This window comes from Rana temporaria, chromosome 3 (genome assembly GCF_905171775.1).
Source record: "Rana temporaria chromosome 3, aRanTem1.1, whole genome shotgun sequence".
NCBI lineage: Eukaryota > Metazoa > Chordata > Amphibia > Anura > Ranidae > Rana > Rana temporaria.
The window spans coordinates 369,015,120-369,035,336 of NC_053491.1; the positions used below are offsets into that span (position 1 = coordinate 369,015,120).

General features: G+C 44.7%; 1 protein-coding gene across 5 annotated transcripts in view; it reads left to right on the forward strand.

Annotated features, from left to right (window-relative positions):
- Positions 1-20,217, forward strand: part of ABCC9 (ATP binding cassette subfamily C member 9) — a 155,808-nt gene that overhangs the window by 38,348 nt on the left and 97,243 nt on the right. For 4 of the 5 annotated variants that reach the window (XM_040345434.1, XM_040345437.1, XM_040345433.1 and 1 more), the window contains exons 6-9: positions 570-736; positions 814-1,056; positions 9,171-9,359; positions 11,384-11,560. In XM_040345434.1, the coding sequence (XP_040201368.1) occupies positions 570-736; positions 814-1,056; positions 9,171-9,359; positions 11,384-11,560 (776 nt within the window). The remainder of the gene's footprint in view (positions 1-569; positions 737-813; positions 1,057-9,170; positions 9,360-11,383; positions 11,561-20,217) is intronic. The other variant, XM_040345438.1, reaches the window with a different exon arrangement.

The following is a 20,217-nucleotide window of genomic DNA, read 5'->3' on the forward strand; positions in this document are numbered from 1 at the left end:
AAACTCACCCATCTATTCATCCGCCTCCATGCTTTATTTTGCTGAGAAATCACTTTAAAATACATCCCTTGGCATTTATAGCCACAACCATCTAGTAAGGGCAGGGAGTAAGGGCGGATGATTCATGTAGCATTTACTTCCTGGAATCCATCTGCCCTTAGCACAGGCATGCAGGCAGGAAGGAAGGTGTGCTTGGCTAAGAAAGCCCCTCCTCCAGATCAAATGAAAAAGATGTCTATGAAAACTCCAGGGATGTATGACATTTTGACCTAGGCCAGAAACCAGGAAGCAACAGAAGAAATGTAAAAAATATATAATATACCTTCCAATCTATTTACTGATACTAGCAGAATATGGATTAAAATAATGTATGCATACTGACCGAGTTTAGTTCTGCTTTATTATTCATGATGTATTCCAAATGTCATCACTACTGCTTTGTCTTACATTCTTTATCATTTTAACCCTTGGGAAAAAAAATATGCACTTGTAATTTACCAGGTCAGGTTTGATTGACTTTCAAGTGAGAATACCAACATATTCAATCAGCTTTCATTTGTTTCATGCAGCTCTTCTCATGTACTGGGTCTTGGCCTTCATCACCAAAACGATCAAGCTGGTGAAGTATTGTGAGAACGAGATTGGTTTGACTCAGCTGCGGTTTTGCATCACTGCGATAATGGTCATCTTGTATGGTCTGCTCATGGCGGTGGAGATTACGGTCATATGGGTGCGGGTATGTTATACTTTCCTTGGCTCTTCTGTTTATCTGCCTGAATACTTCTGATCTCTTGTTTTTCTTCTTTCTTATAGAAATACGTCTTCTTCTTGAGCCCCCAAAAGGTGAAGCCCCCAGAGGATCTTCAGGATTTGGGGGTGCGCTTCCTCCAGCCATTTGTGAATTTGCTTTCCAAAGCCACATACTGGTGGATGAACCCGCTCATTATCTCTGCCCACAAGAGACCTATCGATCTAAAGGCAATTGGAAAGTTACCCATTGCCATGAGGGCACTCACCAACTATGTCAGCTTGAAGGATGCCTATGATGACTTGAAGGTATGAAGTATATGGGTGCTAAGTGACCCCTTTCAAAATAACCCTAATGGCACCTTTCTAGTGGTTGTTCCCTTAAGAGCTGCCGGCGCCTAGTATAAGCAAGCATTTGCACCAGTGTCAGTAACATTATTGACATGTGTGGAAAATTCATATAATACTTACTGCTGTCACTTTGATAATCTCTCACTGGCAGCGACAGATTCTTAAAGAATTACAGCCAGTTCGCAGGTTAGTAAGCTGGTGGTAATTAGGCCCAACACTGGGCTGGAGTACAGGGGTACGCCAGTATTCAGAGCAGGCTGTGCCTGTGCTGGGAAATTGTCATGTATGTGAATGCCCCCCTATGTGTTTTTGCTGGAGCTGGGGCACCTATCAGGTGGGAGGAAACTGATGAATTGGGCTGTGGATCATGTTGGGGTAAAGTAAAGTTACAGGTCAGTTCAGTAATGGACCTTGGTCTCCATTTAAAGCGGTAGTTCACCCCCCCCGACACGATTTTACCATCGAGACAGGCATTGTAGCGCGAGCTACAGTATGCCTGTCCCGATTTTTTTAACCCCGGACTCACCTTGTAATCGGAGATCGTAGATTTCGGCTCCCGCGGGGAATGGGCGTGCCTATGGAGAGGGAGGATGATTGACGGCCGGCCCTGGCACGTCACTCTCCCCGAAGACAGCCGGAGTAGGTCTCGGCTCTTCACGGCGCCTGCGCACAGGCTATGCGCACGCGTCGTGAAGAGCCAAGCCTATTTCGGCTATTTCCGGAGAAGCGTGACGCGCCAGAGCCGGCCGTCAATCATCCTCCGTCTCCATAGGCACGCCCATTCCCCGGTATCTTCGATCTACGCGTACAAGGTGAGTACGGGGGTAAAAAATTCGGGACAGGCATACTGTAGCTCGCGCTACAATGCCTGATTTTATGGTAAAAGAAAAAAAAAAATTTTTTTTTCGTCGATAGGGTGAACCCCCGCTTTAACTTGTAGTAATCAATTTTCACCCTCCTTTTGTTCTAATATGGCAACAATCTTTAAAGCCTCTTACACAATACTAGTGATATCCCCTGCTGAGCTATTGTGTTCTGACAGTGTCTTGATCAGATGCCCATCGTCGGACCTTTCTCGGTCATGCCCCTTTGACAGAAGCTAACAAATACTGTAGCTGCTGACTTTTAATATAAGAACACTTCCCTGTCCAGGTAGCCCGCAATGTCGGCCCCCGAAGCCGACCTGTCTCTTGGCTCCGGGTGCAGGCAATGGCATCCTTACTGAATGGTTGGTGCAGGGCAGTAAAATACAGTTTAAGCCATGCAGAGCGGATGTGGTTGTCAGTTGAACTCTATTAACCACTTGAGACCCGCGCTATTGACAAAAGACGTCAACGGCGCGGCTCTCAGGTACCAAGTGGACGTCTTTGGACGTCATTTGAAGTGCATTACCCGCGCGCGCCTCTGGGGGGCGCATAGCGGGTAAACACTGTCCCGGCGCATCGCTGGGAAGCCGATGCGCGTACCTGGCGGCCGCAATGTCCGCCGGGTACACGCGATCGTCGGTAACACAGCAGGGACGTGGAGCTCTGTGTGTAAACACAGAGCTCCACGTGCTGTCAGAGGAGAGGAGACCGATCTGTGTCCCTTGTACATAGGGACACAGCATCGGTCACCTCCCCCAGTCACCCCCCTCCCCACACACAGAACACACCTAGGATACACATTTAACCCCTTCCTCACCCCCTAGTGTTAACTCCTTCACTGCCAGTCACATTTATACAGTAATTAGTGCATTTTTATAGCACTGATCGCTGTATAAATGTGAATGGTCCCAAATTTGTGTCAAAAGTGTCCGATACGTCCGCCGCAATATCTCAGTCCCAATAAAAATCGCAGATCGCCGCCATTACTAGTAAAAAAAATAATTCTGTCCCCTATTTTGTAGGCGCTATAACTTTTGCTCAAACCAGTCGCTTATTGCAATTTTTTTTTTTTTTACAAAAATACGTCGAAAAATACGTATCGGCCTTAACTGAGAAAAAAAATTGTTTTTTAAAAAAAAAAATGGGATATTTATTATAGCAACAAGTAAAAAATATATATTTTTTTTTTAAATTGTCGCTCTTTTTTTGTTTATAGCGCAAAAAAACAAAAAAACGCAGAGGTGATCAAATACCACCAAAATAAAGCTCTATTTGTGGGAAAAAAAGGACGTCAATTTTGTTTGGGAGCCACGTCGCACGACCGCGCAAATGTCAGTTAAAGCGACGCAGTGCCGGAAGCTGAAATTTCGCCTGGGCACAAAGGGGGTTTATGTGCCCAGTAAGCAAGTGGTTAACTAACTCTAAAAAGCAGCCTCATATTGTTAATTCCTATTCTACTCAGATTAGAAACTTCTATTTCCCTTTAGGCAATCTTCCTGTTTTGTGTTTTGCTGGCAATTCAGTGACATTTCTGCATTTCTTAACAAATGCTGTCAGAAACAAGCAGAGTGTTTCTAAGCAACAAAAATCTTCCCTGCGCATATCACGCTGGAATTTTTTTTGCATTCCAGATCCAAAGGATGCCATGTTTATGTTCACCATACAAGTGATAGAAAAATATTAAAGAGAAGCCCAGAAAACAGCTTCTAAGGAATTGAAAATGTGGACTAGTTATCACGTCAGGCAAAATATCAGCAGTGTGTCTAGTCTGCATTATATATCAGACAATGTGTGTACTTCCCTGTGCCGTGACATATTCCAGAACCAGAAGTCTCTGCGTTCTTTGCTTCCCCACACTGAACTCTAAAAATTCCCAAACACAGACTGGAAAGGTCATTTAGGTGGACCTGTCTTCACATATAAGTGCAACATGCTAAGTAATGAGAGTCCATTCACACCAAACAGGTCTACTGCTGTGCAAGTATGCATGCTAGCGCATAGTGTGTCACCCATTATGTGCGTTGTGCTAGGGCAGGCTGTTCATTTAAAAGGGCTTCCCAACACACTACAAGGGAGCAAAAATCATGCATGCAGCATTTCTTATAGTGCATCACACCAGTGCCGGCCCAAGACATTGTGCTGCCTGTTACCAAGAATGAAATCCCCCCCCCCCCCCCCCTAAAAAAAAAATCACGCCCACCAGAATGCCCCCACATCCATTATTTTATATCATGATAACTAAAGTGGACCTGTCATGGCTCTATACATGTATATGGGAGTATAAAGAGGACCTGTTATGGTTGTTTACATGTATGGGAGTATAAAAAAGACCTGTTATAGCTCTATTCATGTATGTAGGAGTATAAAGAGGACCAGTCCACACATCTGTTTCTTTCCGTAACCCCCATCCCAGCGCTCCCACTCTTGACTAATTTCTAGGATCCCCTTAGAGACTGCAGACATTATAAAAGACAGGAGATGGTCAGAGGCTGCGGACACGATACAGGAGGTGGACAGAGGCTGCGGTCCGCAGACATGACACAGGAGGAGGACAGAGGCTGCAGACATGACACATGAGAGGGACAGAGGCTGCGGACATGACACATGAGGGGGACAGAGGCTGCAGACATGACACATGAGGGGGACAGAGGCTGCGGACATGACACAGGAGAGGGACAGAGGCTGCGGACATGACACATGAGGGGGGCAGAGGCTGCGGACATGACATAGGAGGGGGACAGAGGCTACAGACATGATACAGGAGGGGGACAGAGGCTGCGGACATGACACATGAGGGGGACAGAGGCTGCGGACATGACACAGGAGGGGGACAGAGGCTACGGACATGGCACAGGAGAGGGACAGAGGCTGCGGACATGAGAGCAGAGAGCCTCCTCCTTACATCAGGGTCCCCAAAGAGCCCCCCTTACATCGTGATTCCCCAGAGAGCTTCCCGTTAAATCAGGGTCCCCAGAGAGGGCAGGCAGTGAGAGATTATGTATTCTCTCTCCTCTCTAGCCCACTGCTCTCCGCTTCCCCATGTGCTGTCCACCGGCTGGCTTTCTGGATTTGTCATGCAGCGCGCCCGCTCTCCGGCTCACCCGTTGTGCCCGCTGACTTTCTGACTCTGTCATGCAGTCCACCGCACTTGTGGCCAGGCTGCAGAGAAGCTGCGGCCCGGTGGTTGGGGATCCATGTAGAGACTCAGGGCTACGGGGCCCCAGATTCAGGACTATAGCCCCAGAAGCCACCCTCTAGCAACGCCACTGTGTAAACGGTTTCTCAGTGTAACACTTTTTTTGGTATTTATTACCTCTCACATAGATCTTAGTACTCCCCTTGACAATGCCTTCATCTGTGTATGTTGCAGTTTGATCACTGAGGGGGAGGAAACAAACAAAATGCTTCCTCCTGCCTGCAGCAAACTGATGACATCAGCGCAGCCTAGGCAAAGTCACTGACTGGAGCTTAACCAGTCCAAAAGTGCTTCAAGTTATCCATTGTCTGTGCTCCACCATATATAATAATGAATGGACGCTTACCAGATGAGGAGACCCCAAGCGAGGTCTAGCCACATGTTAGTGAGCAAATGTAGGTAACACCCCCCTCACAGGACCCATATGTTAGATGTGTCATCCAAAAGATCACCCGATAACATGGCAGGTTTGTTGTCGTCATTCATTAACCAGGCATGTGTATAAAAAAGAAACACAATCATTGTGCAATTTGCTAGCATAAGAAATCTATTAAAAGAACAGTATTCTACTCACAAGTAAAATGATCACATCAGGAATTCAGAAATGAATGTCCTGCACTCCGCTGGGCGTGCTGACGTCACCACTATATCCTTCAACCAGACATACGTTTTGTCCCAACAGACTTCGTCACAGGGGCAATTGCAAAATCGCTGGATCAAGATCGAGTATTAGGGGGGCAGAGGAGGGCTGCTGCACACTGAAGTTTTTTTTAATCTTAATGCATTAAAGCGGTTGTATGCCCGCAAAAAAAACCTGTAAGGCAAAGGCATAATGAGCTAGTATGCACCGCATACTAGCTCTTTATGATATACTTATCTTAGAACAAAGTTATTCAAGTAAAACTAATAAACAGTTCAGCACAGATGTTTCCAAAACACATCCTTTTACAAGTTCTTCTAGCGCCTCTCAGTCATTCTCCTGTTGCCCCTGCCCCATGAGGTAGTCATTAAATAGGTGACAAAGTACTTTAGAGTCCATAAGTCAAATGTATGAGTCCATATCTCCTGGAACCCCGCCTGGGATCCCACAAGGGGTTGTTAAGTGCAAGTAGTTGATCACATCCTAAGGCAGCATGCCTGTTCCTTAGATGGAGCAACCAGGAACCGAGCCTCCCGCTAACTTACTAACATTGGGGTCCCAGAGAAGTGGTTCCCTCCCTTTGTTTGTGTTTGCCCTAGCAGAAGGCAGTGCTTCCCCACAAATCCTGGGAAAACCTGGTCACCAGAGTTAACCCTCCCTTTTTTAGGGCAATGTGATAACACGGTAAATTACACTTAAATAATACTACACAAGTTTAACCCACATGTTGGCTGGCCAACATAGTAGAGCGAGATGGAGAAGCGATCTCACATGGAGGGGTTAAGCTCATTATCGGAAAAGCGGGCCTCTGAACAGTCATTTCTCCGTTGCAGAGATTTGGAATGTAATGTGTTTTTCCATTGTGAGGTGAGCCACTTGTCTGGTTGTGCTTTAAACAAATTTCTGGGTGTGAGCCAATCAGATTGCTCCATAGCTCAGATCTGTCAGGCCACCATTCCAGTGACGTGACATATTCAAGAACATTGCAAACACACAACTCAACACAAAATTTGACAACACTGCCGACAGCTGGGAATTTGTAGGACGTCACTTTATATAAGAAAGACTTTGCTCTGATCGATCCAGGGCTCTCGTCCTTAAACTGACCCTCCAGAATAACAAAGATCTGAATTTTAACAGTCATCTTAGTCCTCAAATTTAATAGGATACTGGGGGAAATTAAAAGTTTTAATAAAATAGGAGGTAAAACTGTGCAGTCAAGGGGCTCTTATAGGTACTAAAAACTATGCAGATTTGTAAATGTTTTAGGAATTTTATTGCCATACCTGTATGCCATTTTCCCCCCCTGGAAGCCTGGTGAAAATATTTCCAGCTAGTAATTCTAGAGTCCTACTCCGGCTATTTTCGGAACGTGTGAAAATAAAGTGGAGGTTCACCCTAAAAACAAGTATTAACCATTCAATCCAGCATACTGCCGACATATACAGTATGCTGTTTTTTTTTTTTTTTTTGCTTTACATACCGTAGTATAGGTATTTTTTTCCCCGACTTCCGGATAGTGAATCCCGCGGGACTGGGCATTTCTATTCGAGAGTAAGTGATTGACGTGATGACAAAAGCTTTCCATGGCGCATAATGCGCGTCACGAGTTGCCAAAAGAAGCCAAACTGCGAGTCAGCGCTATACGGTGCCTGCGCACCGACGTTCGGCTTTTTTCGGAAACTGGTGACGCGCCTTTTGCGCCGGGGGGCAAGCTTTTGTCATACGTCAATCACTTAGTCTCGAATAGGAACGCCCAGTCCCGCCGGATTCACTACCCGGAAGCCGGGGGAAGAAATACCTATACTACAGTATGTAAAGCGAAAAAAAACAAAAAAACAGCATACTGTACATGTCGGCAGTATGCTGGATTAAATGGTAAATACTTTAGGGTTTTTAGGGTGAACCTCCACTTTAAGTTGAATCTGTTTGTAAGTCGGAACATGTACATTTTTTAAGTGTAGCTCCAGCCCAAAAATCTATGTTTAAGCTTTTTGGATAGCATAGGGAAGGGTTATCACCCCTGTAACATTTGTTTTGCTGTCTGCGCATATGTTCAGAAGATTTCACCTCACTTCCTGTCCCAATGACAGTTGGATTTAGAACATTTTGGATTGTTAGGGAAACATGGACTGGTGATAAAGCATCAGTGGAGAGGAGATGCCTTTTTCCCATAATAATAACTCTTACAGGAGAGAATTTCCCTTCCTAGGGGTAGATTTCCTCTGACTTCCTGTTGTCTCCCTCCGTTTGTAAGTAAGAGTCGTTTGTAAGTCGGATGTTTGTAAGTAGGGGGCCGCCTGTACTTTAAAGAGACACTGTCACCTTGCCCATTCTGGGTACAGTGACAGGGCCTATTTAAATTCCCTACCCCTCCACCTCCTGAATAAATGGGTTCTTTCTAAATGGGCAAACTGCCCTCTACAAGATAATTTTTGAAACATCTATATTTGCCGCTTTCCTTATTTTGGCTAAGAAAGAATAGCACTCAATAGCATTCAATCCTATTAACTATGTGACTTTGTAATACAGCCCAGGCCAGCACTGTTATAGCAAACATTGCACCTCTATATTCCTTAGGAGCGTAGTAAAGAGATTTGTGGGTGCTCAAATGATAAAAATGTACCAAACCAATAAATTAGTGAGTGAGGAGAATTGGCGCTAGCTTATTTAATATATAAATATAAAGTGAAGTGCTGTTAGTGTGAAAAGACACAGTGGTAAATGATCAAATCCAGATAAAAAATGCACATTAATAAAATCCATGTGCCAAAAGTGCCAACACCACCAGGATTACAGCAGGACGTACCATTGCCAGAGTGCTGCACAGTAGCATACACTATGAACGCTGTAAACCCCAAGAGGGAGTGCCGTACACATAGGAGCACAGTTTGAGTGGATCACTGTGTGAATTACAGAACTAGACATTCACATCAGCACAAAGCACTTTCTCATCATATTTATTTTTATTTATTTATTTATTAATATTTTTTCACTTTCTTTGTCAGTCTATTTTATGCACATGTTTTGGACTGGATATCACTAGCACTTTTGGCACATGGATTTTATTAATGTGGATTTTTTATCTGGATTTGATCATTTACCACTGTGTTTTTTCACACTAACAGCACTGCACTTTATATTTATATATTAAATAAGCTAGCGCCAATTCTACTTCCACTCCTCACTCATATCATTATCTCACCTAGGTGAAATAAAGTAGGGGCAGCTGCTTAAATAAATAAATAAATAAATTAATTAATTAAGGGTGCAAACCCCAAAAAACTCACTCTCAGGCAATATTTGTGTTCATTGCGCGGATTCATTTATACTATCTCAATAAATTATTTACATTATTGTTTCTCCTTAGAAAAAGGCTATTGACCAACCTCACAAGACCCCATCCATCTGGGTGGCCATATACAAGGCGTTTGGCCGCCCCATACTATTGAGCAGCACCTTCCGCTACTTGGCCGATCTGCTGGGCTTTGCTGGACCCCTCTGCATCTCTGGGATTGTTCAAAATCTGGGAAACTACACTGAGACCAAACAAGAACAGGTGTGTGTGTGTATGACTTTCATACAATGTAGGATGTGGTGTAGGGGGCATTCAGGGAAAATGTGTTCATGTTATGTTTTGGGTGTGTGTGAAGTCCCCAGCCATTTCCAAGCTGCGATTAGTGTGTATAGTCCAAGCACAGGGTAAACTCTAGATAAAAACAACATTTTTCATTTTTTTTGGGTCACTTGTATTCTCAACCTTTTTCTTTGCGTGAATCTCAAGCAAAAACTTATTTTTTTAACTCTGGATTGTGCAAGTGTTGCAACCCCTTTCAGATTTTTACTGCTTATCAGGATTGCAGTAAGTAGATTGCATGTAATGAAGTCCAGATTTAATTTATTGATAATAGTATCTGTGATAACTCCAACATGCTTCAGTGGTCTGAGGGGCCTTCATCAGGGCCTTAAGCTGTCAGGCAACATAAGGTGATCCAGACAACAGGGCATACATATCTTGACCATATAATTGATGAAGTAGTCTGTTTCAATTGTCATTTGCTTCTTAGATTTTTCAGTTCCTGGTTTCTTAGGCCCCATGCACACGAGACGCTGGTAAACTCGAGTTCAGAGGCATTTGGGCATTTTTTTCAACTGCCCCTGAACACATTTAATGTTATCCTATGTGTCCATGCACACATTCACGTTTTTAAGCAGTTGGGTTTAGGCTCGTTTTTTCAGACGCAAAATTTTGGGTTCAGACGCAAACATTTTTGCATTTCAAAGCTTTGGGAGGGTCAACAATGTCTTTGTTATGAACGCTGATAGCCGCAAACGCGGTAAAACGCAGCTAAACGCGGCAAAACGCAGCGAAATTCGCGGCAAAAAACGGCGTTCTAAACGCCGGTTTTTGCCTTTGAAAACTTGAGTTTACATGTGTTTGCATTTGCTTCTCGTGTGCATGGGGCCTTACTCTTTCCCATTAACGTGCTAAAGAAATTTAACAAAAATCAGTTTTCATTACATTACCTTATTTTAGACCCAGTGATGTCATCAATAGGTCTCTGTTTCTTAAATCTGAACATAGAGATGCATTGCAGGCAGATTGTTGCTGGTAGGAGGGCCTGACAGAGTGCTCTGCATAGCTTTCTGAAAACTTCAGAGCACCCTGCCTCAATACTCCTCTCTAGAGCCCACAGCCCCAAAATACCTTGGTGAGTGAATGTCAGTATTCCTAGGCAGGCTGTATTTGCATGCCGATCACCCTAGGTAACACCCATATGTGGTGGGCTCTAGCTGAAATGCTACAGCTTCAAATGCACATTGTGAGAAGCTCACAGTGTGCAGCAGGGGTGGACTGACAAATCATGGGACCCCTGGGCAATAGAAGATTATGGGGCCCCCAGGCTTACATATGGCCACCACGCCAGGAGGCAGTGCAGAGGCAGGGCAGCTAAAATCTCAGAATTTTCACATTAAAAGCATGTCGGTTACGGACATATCAGGGTCAGATAAAAAAAAAAAACACAGATTTTTACATACTGTCCCTGGTTTTATTGAGCCTGGCAACCCTGATGGGGCCCCCTAGTGGCATGGGGCCCTTGGGCAGTGCCAGAGAGTCCCAATGGTCAGTCCGCCCCTGGTGTGCAGTGAAATCATAGTAAGCAATTACAGTACAGGAGAGGAGCCTGTACAACTGTGCAATCCTGAAGTTCAGATTTAAGTTCTCCTGTTGTCCGGACCTCCCTTTTGTCCCAAATCTTTAAAGCAATTCTGCTGCCTCCAAAAATATATATATAAAAGTTGTATGCAAAAGAAGGCTATTAATACTTCTGTCTCTTGCTATCTGTACCTTGAATATTCACTCTCTTGCACCTTCCCGACAGTTCCAACATTGCACTCCAGATTGCCCATCAGCAGTAAAACAAACACCTCCTGCTTGGACCAGCCATCTTCACTTTCACTTCACTGGCTACATTTTAATAAATATTTTTCCATCTCACAGACCTGCTTTCTCTACTTTATATGTGGCCTCATCTAGTCATTGTTATCCTGTTAACGATTTCTTTTTCATACCTTTTCCAGGATCTACAAAAAACTACCTTCGTCAATGTCTACTTCATGTCTTCCAAGGAATTTTTGGAGCAGTACTATGTATTGGCTGTTCTTTTATTTCTGGCCCTAATCCTCCAAAGGACATTCCTGCAGGCTTCCTATTATGTCGCCATAGAGACAGGGATCAATCTGCGTGGAGCATTACTGGTGAGCGCAACATCTACTGTCCCTAACAATAGTTCTAGTTCACATAGTGATGGGAATCTAACACTCCCCCGAGGAGTCCAGGTATTTCAGTAGAGTTTAATCATAGTTGTACTGTGTTGACATTTGTTAGATGAAAGTCCTCTCTGCAGAATTTTCATCCAACCATGCTCATGCTTAACACAATTCATCTGAAAACACATGGTAGCACTTAGCAATGCAACAAATACTAAAGCCCAACTTTAACCCAAACTTGTTTCATTGCAGTCTGCTTTCCACTGTCTTAACAGGAAGTGTGGCTAAATCTCCCACAGACTGCATTCAAATTTTTACAAGAGGCCTATAATTTCTCCATTCTGTCCAAACTAAAAAAAAAAAAAAAAGGTCTAATCTAAGCCTTTATACTCCCCAGCAGTGCTGTGGATGTGTTATAGCATCTAGAAAGTGAAGGGAGGATAAAGAGAACCCATACAGTGGAAACTGTGCTGTGCCCAAAAAAAGGCAGGCAGAGGTCTATTCACCGGTATTGCCTGTGTTTTTTTTGCAGTTGATTTGTTAATCATTTTTAGCTAGATTCAGGTAGATGTGTGTATCCTTGAGGCGGCGTAGCGTATCGTATTTACGCTACGCCGCCGTAATTCAGAGAGGCAAGTGCTGCATTCACAAAGCACTTGCCTCCTAAGTTACGGCGGTGTAGCGTGAATGGGCCGGGGTAAGCGCGCCTAATTCAAATGAGGAGGTGGGGGGCGTGTTTTATGTAAATTACTTGTGACCCGACGTGATTGACTTTTTACGAACGGCGCATGCGCCGTCCGTGGACATATCCCAGTGTGCATTGCTCCAAAGTACGCCGCAAGGACGTATTGGTTTCGACGTGAACGTAAATGACGTCCAGCCCCATTCACGGACGACTTACGCAAACGACCTAAATTTTTCAAATTTCGACGCGGGAACGACGGCCATACTTAACATTGACTAGTCCAGCTATTTGTTCGACTAACTTTACGCCGGGAATCGCCTTACGTAAACGGCGTATCTTTACTGCGACGGGCAAGCGTACGTTCGTGAATTGGCGTATCTCGCTGATTTACGCATTCTAGGCGTAAATCAGCGTTCACGCCCCTAGCGGCCAGCGGAACTAGACAGCTAAGATACGACGGCGCATGCTGTCGTATCTTAGCTAGGTTAAAGTGTATCTCAGTTTGAGCATACACTTAAACATACGACGGCTTAGATTCCGAGTTACGACGGCGTAAATCTAGCCAATTGTGTTTATTATGCCTTGCTCTGCACTGTCTATTCCTCAGTTGATCTATTCCTCATTATTTATGTATTATGCCTTGTACTGCACTGTGTATCTGAAGCCATTTTGGTAGAGAAGTAAGGCTTTGCTCCTTAAAGTGAGTTCCACCCTAAAAAAAAATTCCTCCAAAAATCTAAAATAAAAAAATAAAAAATAATTTTATTTACCCGAAATAGCTGTTGCTATGCAGAAGTCCCGAATCTGCCTCTTCATCCTCCGCGGTGGATTCTCTTCCTCCTCCTACACTCAGTTTCTTCTTGTGGATGGGGTGCGCTGCATTCTGGGAACTGTGTGTATCCCAGAAAGCAGCCGGCCCATTCACAAATCGCCACGCTGCTCGAGCATGCGCAGTAAGAAACGGGCAGTGAAGCCGCACGGCTTCACTGCCTGTTTTCCTTACTGTGAATGGCGGCGCCTGGAGCTGCCAGGATCGAGGATCAGCCTCGGCGGGGGCCGACATCGCTGGCGACAAGGACAGGTAAGTGTCCTTATTAAAAGTCAGCAGCTACAGTGTTAGCAGCTGCTGACTTTTAATTTTTTTTTTTTTTTACCGGACCTCCGCTTTAATGTAAGAATGGCTTCCAGTTGACTAGTGATTTGATGACTGGTGGGGTACATATAGAGGTGGAGGAAGCACAGATCCATACAATGAGATCATTGCCCTGCAGGTCCCCAGGTACAGCTTCCTGTCCAGCCAGGAGAACAGTGAACCTATCAGCAAATCTCATTCCAAATCTGGTGAGACTAGCAGTCAGAGGCAGCAGCGTCTTAGATGATCCCATACTGCACATATACAGCTATGAGGCTGCAGAATAGAAGTTCCTAGGCAGGGGAAATGCAGTGTTTTTTTAGAAGAATTTAAAGGGGTTGTAAAGGTTCGTTTTTTTATCCTTAAAGCTAGTGCATTGTTGTTTCACTAACCTTTTCCCTCAATTTCCCTTCTAAATGTTTTTTTCTTTGTCTGAATTTCTCACTTCCTGTTTCTCCTCATCATCCGAGCCGTTCTGGCTGGGGGTTAGTCAGTGTGTACACAGCATCTCCCTGCAGGGATGTAGTCCCAAGGGAGGGGGCGAGCACACTGACTAACCCCGAGCCAGAAGGGCTCGGATGATGGGGGCAAGCTTACTGAGGAGAAACAGAAAGTGAGAAATTCAGACAAATAAAAAAAACATTTAGAAGGAAAATTATGATGGGGGCAAGCTTACTGAGGAGAAACAGGAAGTGAGAAATTCAGACAAAGTAAAAAAAACATTTAGAAGTAAAATCGAAGGAAAAGGTAAGTGAACCAACAATGCACTAGCTTAACCACTAGCTGGCGGCAGGTCGGCTCGGCTGCGCGACATCACGTAGCTATAGGTCATCTCGCGATTCAGACAATAGGGGCGCGTGCACGCCGCCCCCGCGCCCCTGGTCCCGATGCGCTTGCCCGGCGGGTGCGATCACCACCGGGCACCTGATATCGCTCGTTACGGAACGAGAACTGGGAGCTGTATGTGTAAACACACAGCTCCCGGTCCTGTCAGGGGGATAAATGCCTGATCGTATGAACAGCGATCAGTCATTTCCCCAAGTCAGTCCCACCCCCCCTTCAGTTAGAACACACACAGGGAACATAATTAACCCCTTCCTCGCCCCCTAGTGTTAACCCCTTCCCTGCCAGTGGCATTTTTATAGTAATCTATGCATTTTTATAGCACTGACCGCTATAAAAATGCCAATGGTCCCAAAAATGTGTCAAAAGTGTCCGATGTGTCCGCCATAAGGTCGCAGTACCGATAAAAATCGCTGATCACCGCCATTACTAGTAAAAAAATAAATATTGATAAAAATGCCATAAAACTATGCCCTATTTTGTAGACGCTATGGGCCAGATTCACATACTTTTAGAAAGGCGCGGCATATCAGAGATACGCTACGCCACCGTAAGTCGAAACCAGGAAGATTTCGCGCCGATTTCGGCGGTGTAGTGTATTTCTCGGCGCGTAATTTAAATCGGCGGGTAAGGGGCGTGATTCATTTAAATGAAGCGTGTCCCCGTGACGATTGAACTGCGCATGCTCCATTCGAAATTTCCCGCCGTGCTTTGCGCAAAATGACGTCGCAACAACGTAATTTTTTGAACTTAGACGTGAGTTACGTACTTTCCTATTCACGGACGACTTACGAAAAAAAAAATATCTAATTTCGCCGCGGGAATGACGGCCATACTTAACATGGCAAGTCTATCTATACGCCGCAAAATAGCAGCTTTAACTATACGCCGGGAAAAGCCGACTAGCAACGACATAAGAGAATGCAACGGCCACGCGTACCTTCGTGGATCGACGGAAAAAGCTAATTAGCATACCCGACGCGGAAAACGGCGCAAACTCCACCCAGCGGGCGCCGAAGTATTGCACCTACGATCCGAAGGCGTACAAAGCCGTACGCCTGTCGGATCGAAGCCAGAAGCCGTAGAATCTTGGTTTGAGGATTCAAACTAAAGATACGACGCAGGAAATCTGAAAGTACGCCGGTGTATCAGTAGATACGCCGGCGTACTCGCTCTGTGAATCTGGCCCTATAACTTTTGCACAAACCAATCAATAAACACTTATTGCGATTTTTTTACGAAAAATATGTAGAAGAATACATATCGTCCTAAACTGAGGAAAACATTTTTTTTATATATATATTTTTGGGGATATTTATTACAGCAAACAGTTAAAAATATTATTATTTTTTTCAAAATTGTCACTTTATCTGTGATCAAATACCACCAAAAGAAAGCTCTATTTGTGGGGAAAAAAAGAACACCAATCTTGTTTGGGAGCCACGTCGCACGACCGCGCAATTGTCAGTTAAAGCAATGCAGTGCCGAATCGCAAAAAGTGGCCAGGTAATTGACCAGCAATATGGTCCGGGGCTGAAGTGGTTAAAGGAACGTATTTAGAAAATAAAAAAAACAACCTTTACAACCCCATTAAAGCCATTTCACTGTGTAACTGCAGATATATGTTTACAGTTTGTATTTCTTTATTTGAGAATTGAAAATTCAATAAAAATATTGAGAAAGAAAATAAAAAACAAACCTTTACAACCCCTTTAAAACAAACGGTAATTCTTTTCAGGTTACTGTTTAGGCATAATTGACCATTCTAGATGTTTCCTCTCAGTAAGCAATTATTAATCATTTGAGGTCAGGTCCACTGTGAGAAACCTGCCATCGTCCTTGCCAAACACATTGTGAAATCTAGAAAAAGCACAAGAATGAAAACATGTAGCAGAGTCTGATGACGAGAACTGAGCAGCCTTGTAGCATTTATCTCCTAATAGATACAGTAGCTAAAGCTGAGCTCCCATCTGCTGCCTTAATGTAGCCAATACGTAAGGAGTACTGGGAACACACATATCTATCATCTTCCAGTTCAGGCCACATTCTGACTTCAATTCTTCCCTCTTTGATAAGCCATCACACACCTGTCTTTCCCTTTTTTTTATTGGTTTGACCACTATATTTGTTACACAAAAGAGGATTTTTACCGCAATTTTGTCGTGATTTTTAAGGCATGTTTTACCTCAATTTTGCAGCATTTTTGTACAGATCAAAAGGTCACCAATGTAAAAAACAGAAAAATGCCTGTAATCTGCCCAAAAAGAAGCTCATGTACTTTTTTTGAGCTTCAGGAGTTTTTCTTCAGGTGACAAAACGCTCAGAGGTGCCATTGAAATGAGTGGTATTTTGCCTGTTGGAAGTTTTTTTAGATGTTTTTTCTGGTGTTTTACAAGCGTTTTACGAGCTGAAAACACATTGCAAAGTGAAAGATAGTGATCTAGTGATGACCTCTTTTTTTTCTTTATATATAGTTTTATTTTTTGCATGTTTGTGGTGAGAAAGGGGACCAGGTAAGGCAAAATATAAGCATATTAAACTTTAGCTTTAAAATGTATAGTCTTGAGGTAAAAAGAGAAGAAGGGGGACATGACTGAAACCTTCAAATTAATTGAAGTATTACTAAACACACAGGCCCGGATTCACGTAGAACCGCGTATCTTTGTGCGGGCGTAACGTATCCTATTTACGTTATGCCTCCGCAACGTTGACAGGCAAGTGCCATATTCTCAAACCAAAGTTGTGGCGGCGTAGCGTAAATAGGCCGGCGTAAGCCCGCCTAATTCAAATGTGGTAGATGTGGGCGTGTGTTATGTAAATTTAATGTGACCCCACGTAAATGACGCTTTTTACGAACGGCGCATGCGCTGTCTGTGAAAGTATCCCAGTGCGCATGCTCCAAATTAACCCGCAAGAAGCCAATGCTTTCGACGTGAGCGTAAATGATGCCCAGCCCTATTCGCGAACGACTTACGCAAACGACGTAAGATTTTCAAAATTCGACGCAGGAACGATGTCCATACTTAACATTGGTACGCTTCATGTACGCCTCATATAGCAGGGGTAACTTTACGCTGGGAAAAGCCTAACATAAACTGCGTATCTGTACTGCGTCGGCCGGGCGTACGTTCGTGAATTTGCGTATCTAGCTGATTTACATATTTCTAGGCGTAAATCAGCGTACACGCCCCTAGCGGCCAGTGTAAATATGCAGTTAAGATACGACGGTGTAAGAGACTTACGCCGGTCGGATCTAATACTAATCTATGCATAACTGATTCTAAGAATCAGGCGCATAGATACGCTGGCGTAACTCGTATAAGAATCCAGGCCACATTGTTTAACTACATGCCGACCAGCCGCCACAGTTCTACGGCGCGAGAGCACGTAGTATAACGTCGGCTTTCGAAGCGGCCACTAGGGGCGCGCGCGTGCCACTGGGGGCACGCGCCCCCCGCTCGCTCCTGACTCCCGCGCACCCGCGATCGTTCGTTACAGAGCGAGGACCGGGAGCTGTGTGTGTAAACACACAGCTCCCAATCCTGTCAGGGGAGAATTGCCTGACCGTCTGTTCATACAATGTATGAACAGCGATCAGTGATTTCCCCTAGTGAGTCCACCCCCCCCCTACAGTTAGAACACACCCAGGGAACATTCTTAACCCCTTCTCCGCCCCTAGTGTTAACCCCTTCCCTGCCAGTGGTATTTTTACAGTAATCAATGCATTTTTATAGCACTGATCGCTGTGGAAATGACAATGGTCCCAAAAATGTGTCAAAAGTGTCTAAAGTGTCGGCCATAATGTCGCAGTACCGAAAAAAAATCGCTGATCGCCGCCATTACTAGTAAAAAAAAATATTAATAAAAATGTCATAAACTACCCCCTATTTTGTAAACGCTATAACTTTTGCGCAAACCAATCAATAAACACTTCTTGCGATTTTTTTTACGAAAAATATGTAGAAGAATACGTATCGGCCTAAACTGAGGAAAAAAATATTTTTTTATATATATTTTCGGGGGATATTTATTATGGTAAAAAGTAGGGCTGTGCAAATTAACTTTTAATTAATCGATTAATCTTTAATTTTTTTTATCGATCAAAATCTTTTTGATCGATTAAAATTCTTTTGATTGGTACTCACCTCTCCGCCGGCTTCTGGGCCTTCATGGAGTTCTGTCGGAGATCCAGTAACGTCACGGACATTGGCGGGGCTTGCCGTGTCCATCTGAAGGGCTCCTTTGCTGTGCCTTCATATCTGCATGCCGGCGGGACCTTACTATCTGCCACACGCAAGGGCTGCAGAGGCGTTGCTAGGGGGGTGCGGGGGGTGCGGGCCGCCCCGGGTGACACCCACTAGAGGGGTGACACCATCCCGATTTAAAAAAAAAAAAATTTAAATTTTTTTTTTTTTTTTTTTTAGCTGACATGTGGGGGCAGTCGGCAGTCGGCACACAGGCACAGCCCCCTCCTCTCTGTTTGTGTGTACAGAGGGGGAGGGGCCGAGGGGACCTTCTGTCCATGTGTCGTGGCGCTGCCTGCAATGATCTGAGGTACTGAAAGGGGAGGGGGGTGTTTGCACCTGGGGGGATTTCACTGAAGGGGTGGGGGGCGTCCTAAGGGGGTGTTTGCACTGAGGGGGTTTTCACTAGGGGGGTTTGCACTGAGGGGTTGCACTGAGGGGGGGGGGATTTGCACTGAGAGGGGGGTGTCTGCACTGAGGGGGTGTCTGCACTGAAGGGGGGTCTGTGTAACATGCAGGGGTCCAGAGGTGCAGGTGGCTGTGTAATGTAAAAGGGTTGCAGTGATGCAGGGTGCTGTGTAATGTAAAGGGGTGCAGAGGGCTGTGTAGTGTAAAAGGGTCCAGAGGTGCAGGGGGCTATGTGATGTAAAGGGGTGCAGAGGTGCAGGCGGCTGTGTAATGTAAAAGGGGTGCAGTGATGCAGGGTGCTGTGCAATGTAAAAGGGTCCAGAGGTGCAGGGTGCTGTGTAATGTAAAGGGGTCCAGAGGTGCAGGGGGCTATGTGATGTAAAGGGGTCCAGTAATCAATGCATTTTTATAGCACTGATCGCTGTGGAAATGACAATGGTCCCAAAAATGTGTCAAAAGTGTCTAAAGTGTCGGCCATAATGTCGCAGTACCGAAAAAAAAATCGCTGATCGCCGCCATTACTAGTAAAAAAAAATATTAATAAAAATGTCATAAACTACCCCCTATTTTGTAAACGCTATAACTTTTGCGCAAACCAATCAATAAACACTTCTTGCGATTTTTTTTACGAAAAATATGTAGAAGAATACGTATCGGCCTAAACTGAGGAAAAAAATATTTTTTTATATATATTTTCGGGGGATATTTATTATGGTAAAAAGTAGGGCTGTGCAAATTAACTTTTAATTAATCGATTAATCTTTAATTTTTTTTATCGATCAAAATCTTTTTGATCGATTAAAATTCTTTTGATTGGTACTCACCTCTCCGCCGGCTTCTGGGCCTTCATGGAGTTCTGTCGGAGATCCAGTAACGTCACGGACATTGGCGGGGCTTGCCGTGTCCATCTGAAGGGCTCCTTTGCTGTGCCTTCATATCTGCATGCCGGCGGGACCTTACTATCTGCCACACGCAAGGGCTGCAGAGGCGTTGCTAGGGGGGTGCGGGGGGTGCGGGCCGCCCCGGGTGACACCCACTAGAGGGGTGACACCATCCCGATTTAAAAAAAAAAAAATTTAAATTTTTTTTTTTTTTTTTTTTAGCTGACATGTGGGGGCAGTCGGCAGTCGGCACACAGGCACAGCCCCCTCCTCTCTGTTTGTGTGTACAGAGGGGGAGGGGCCGAGGGGACCTTCTGTCCATGTGTCGTGGCGCTGCCTGCAATGATCTGAGGTACTGAAAGGGGAGGGGGGTGTTTGCACCTGGGGGGATTTCACTGAAGGGGTGGGGGGTGTACTAAGGGGGTGTTTGCACTGAGGGGGTTTTCACTAGG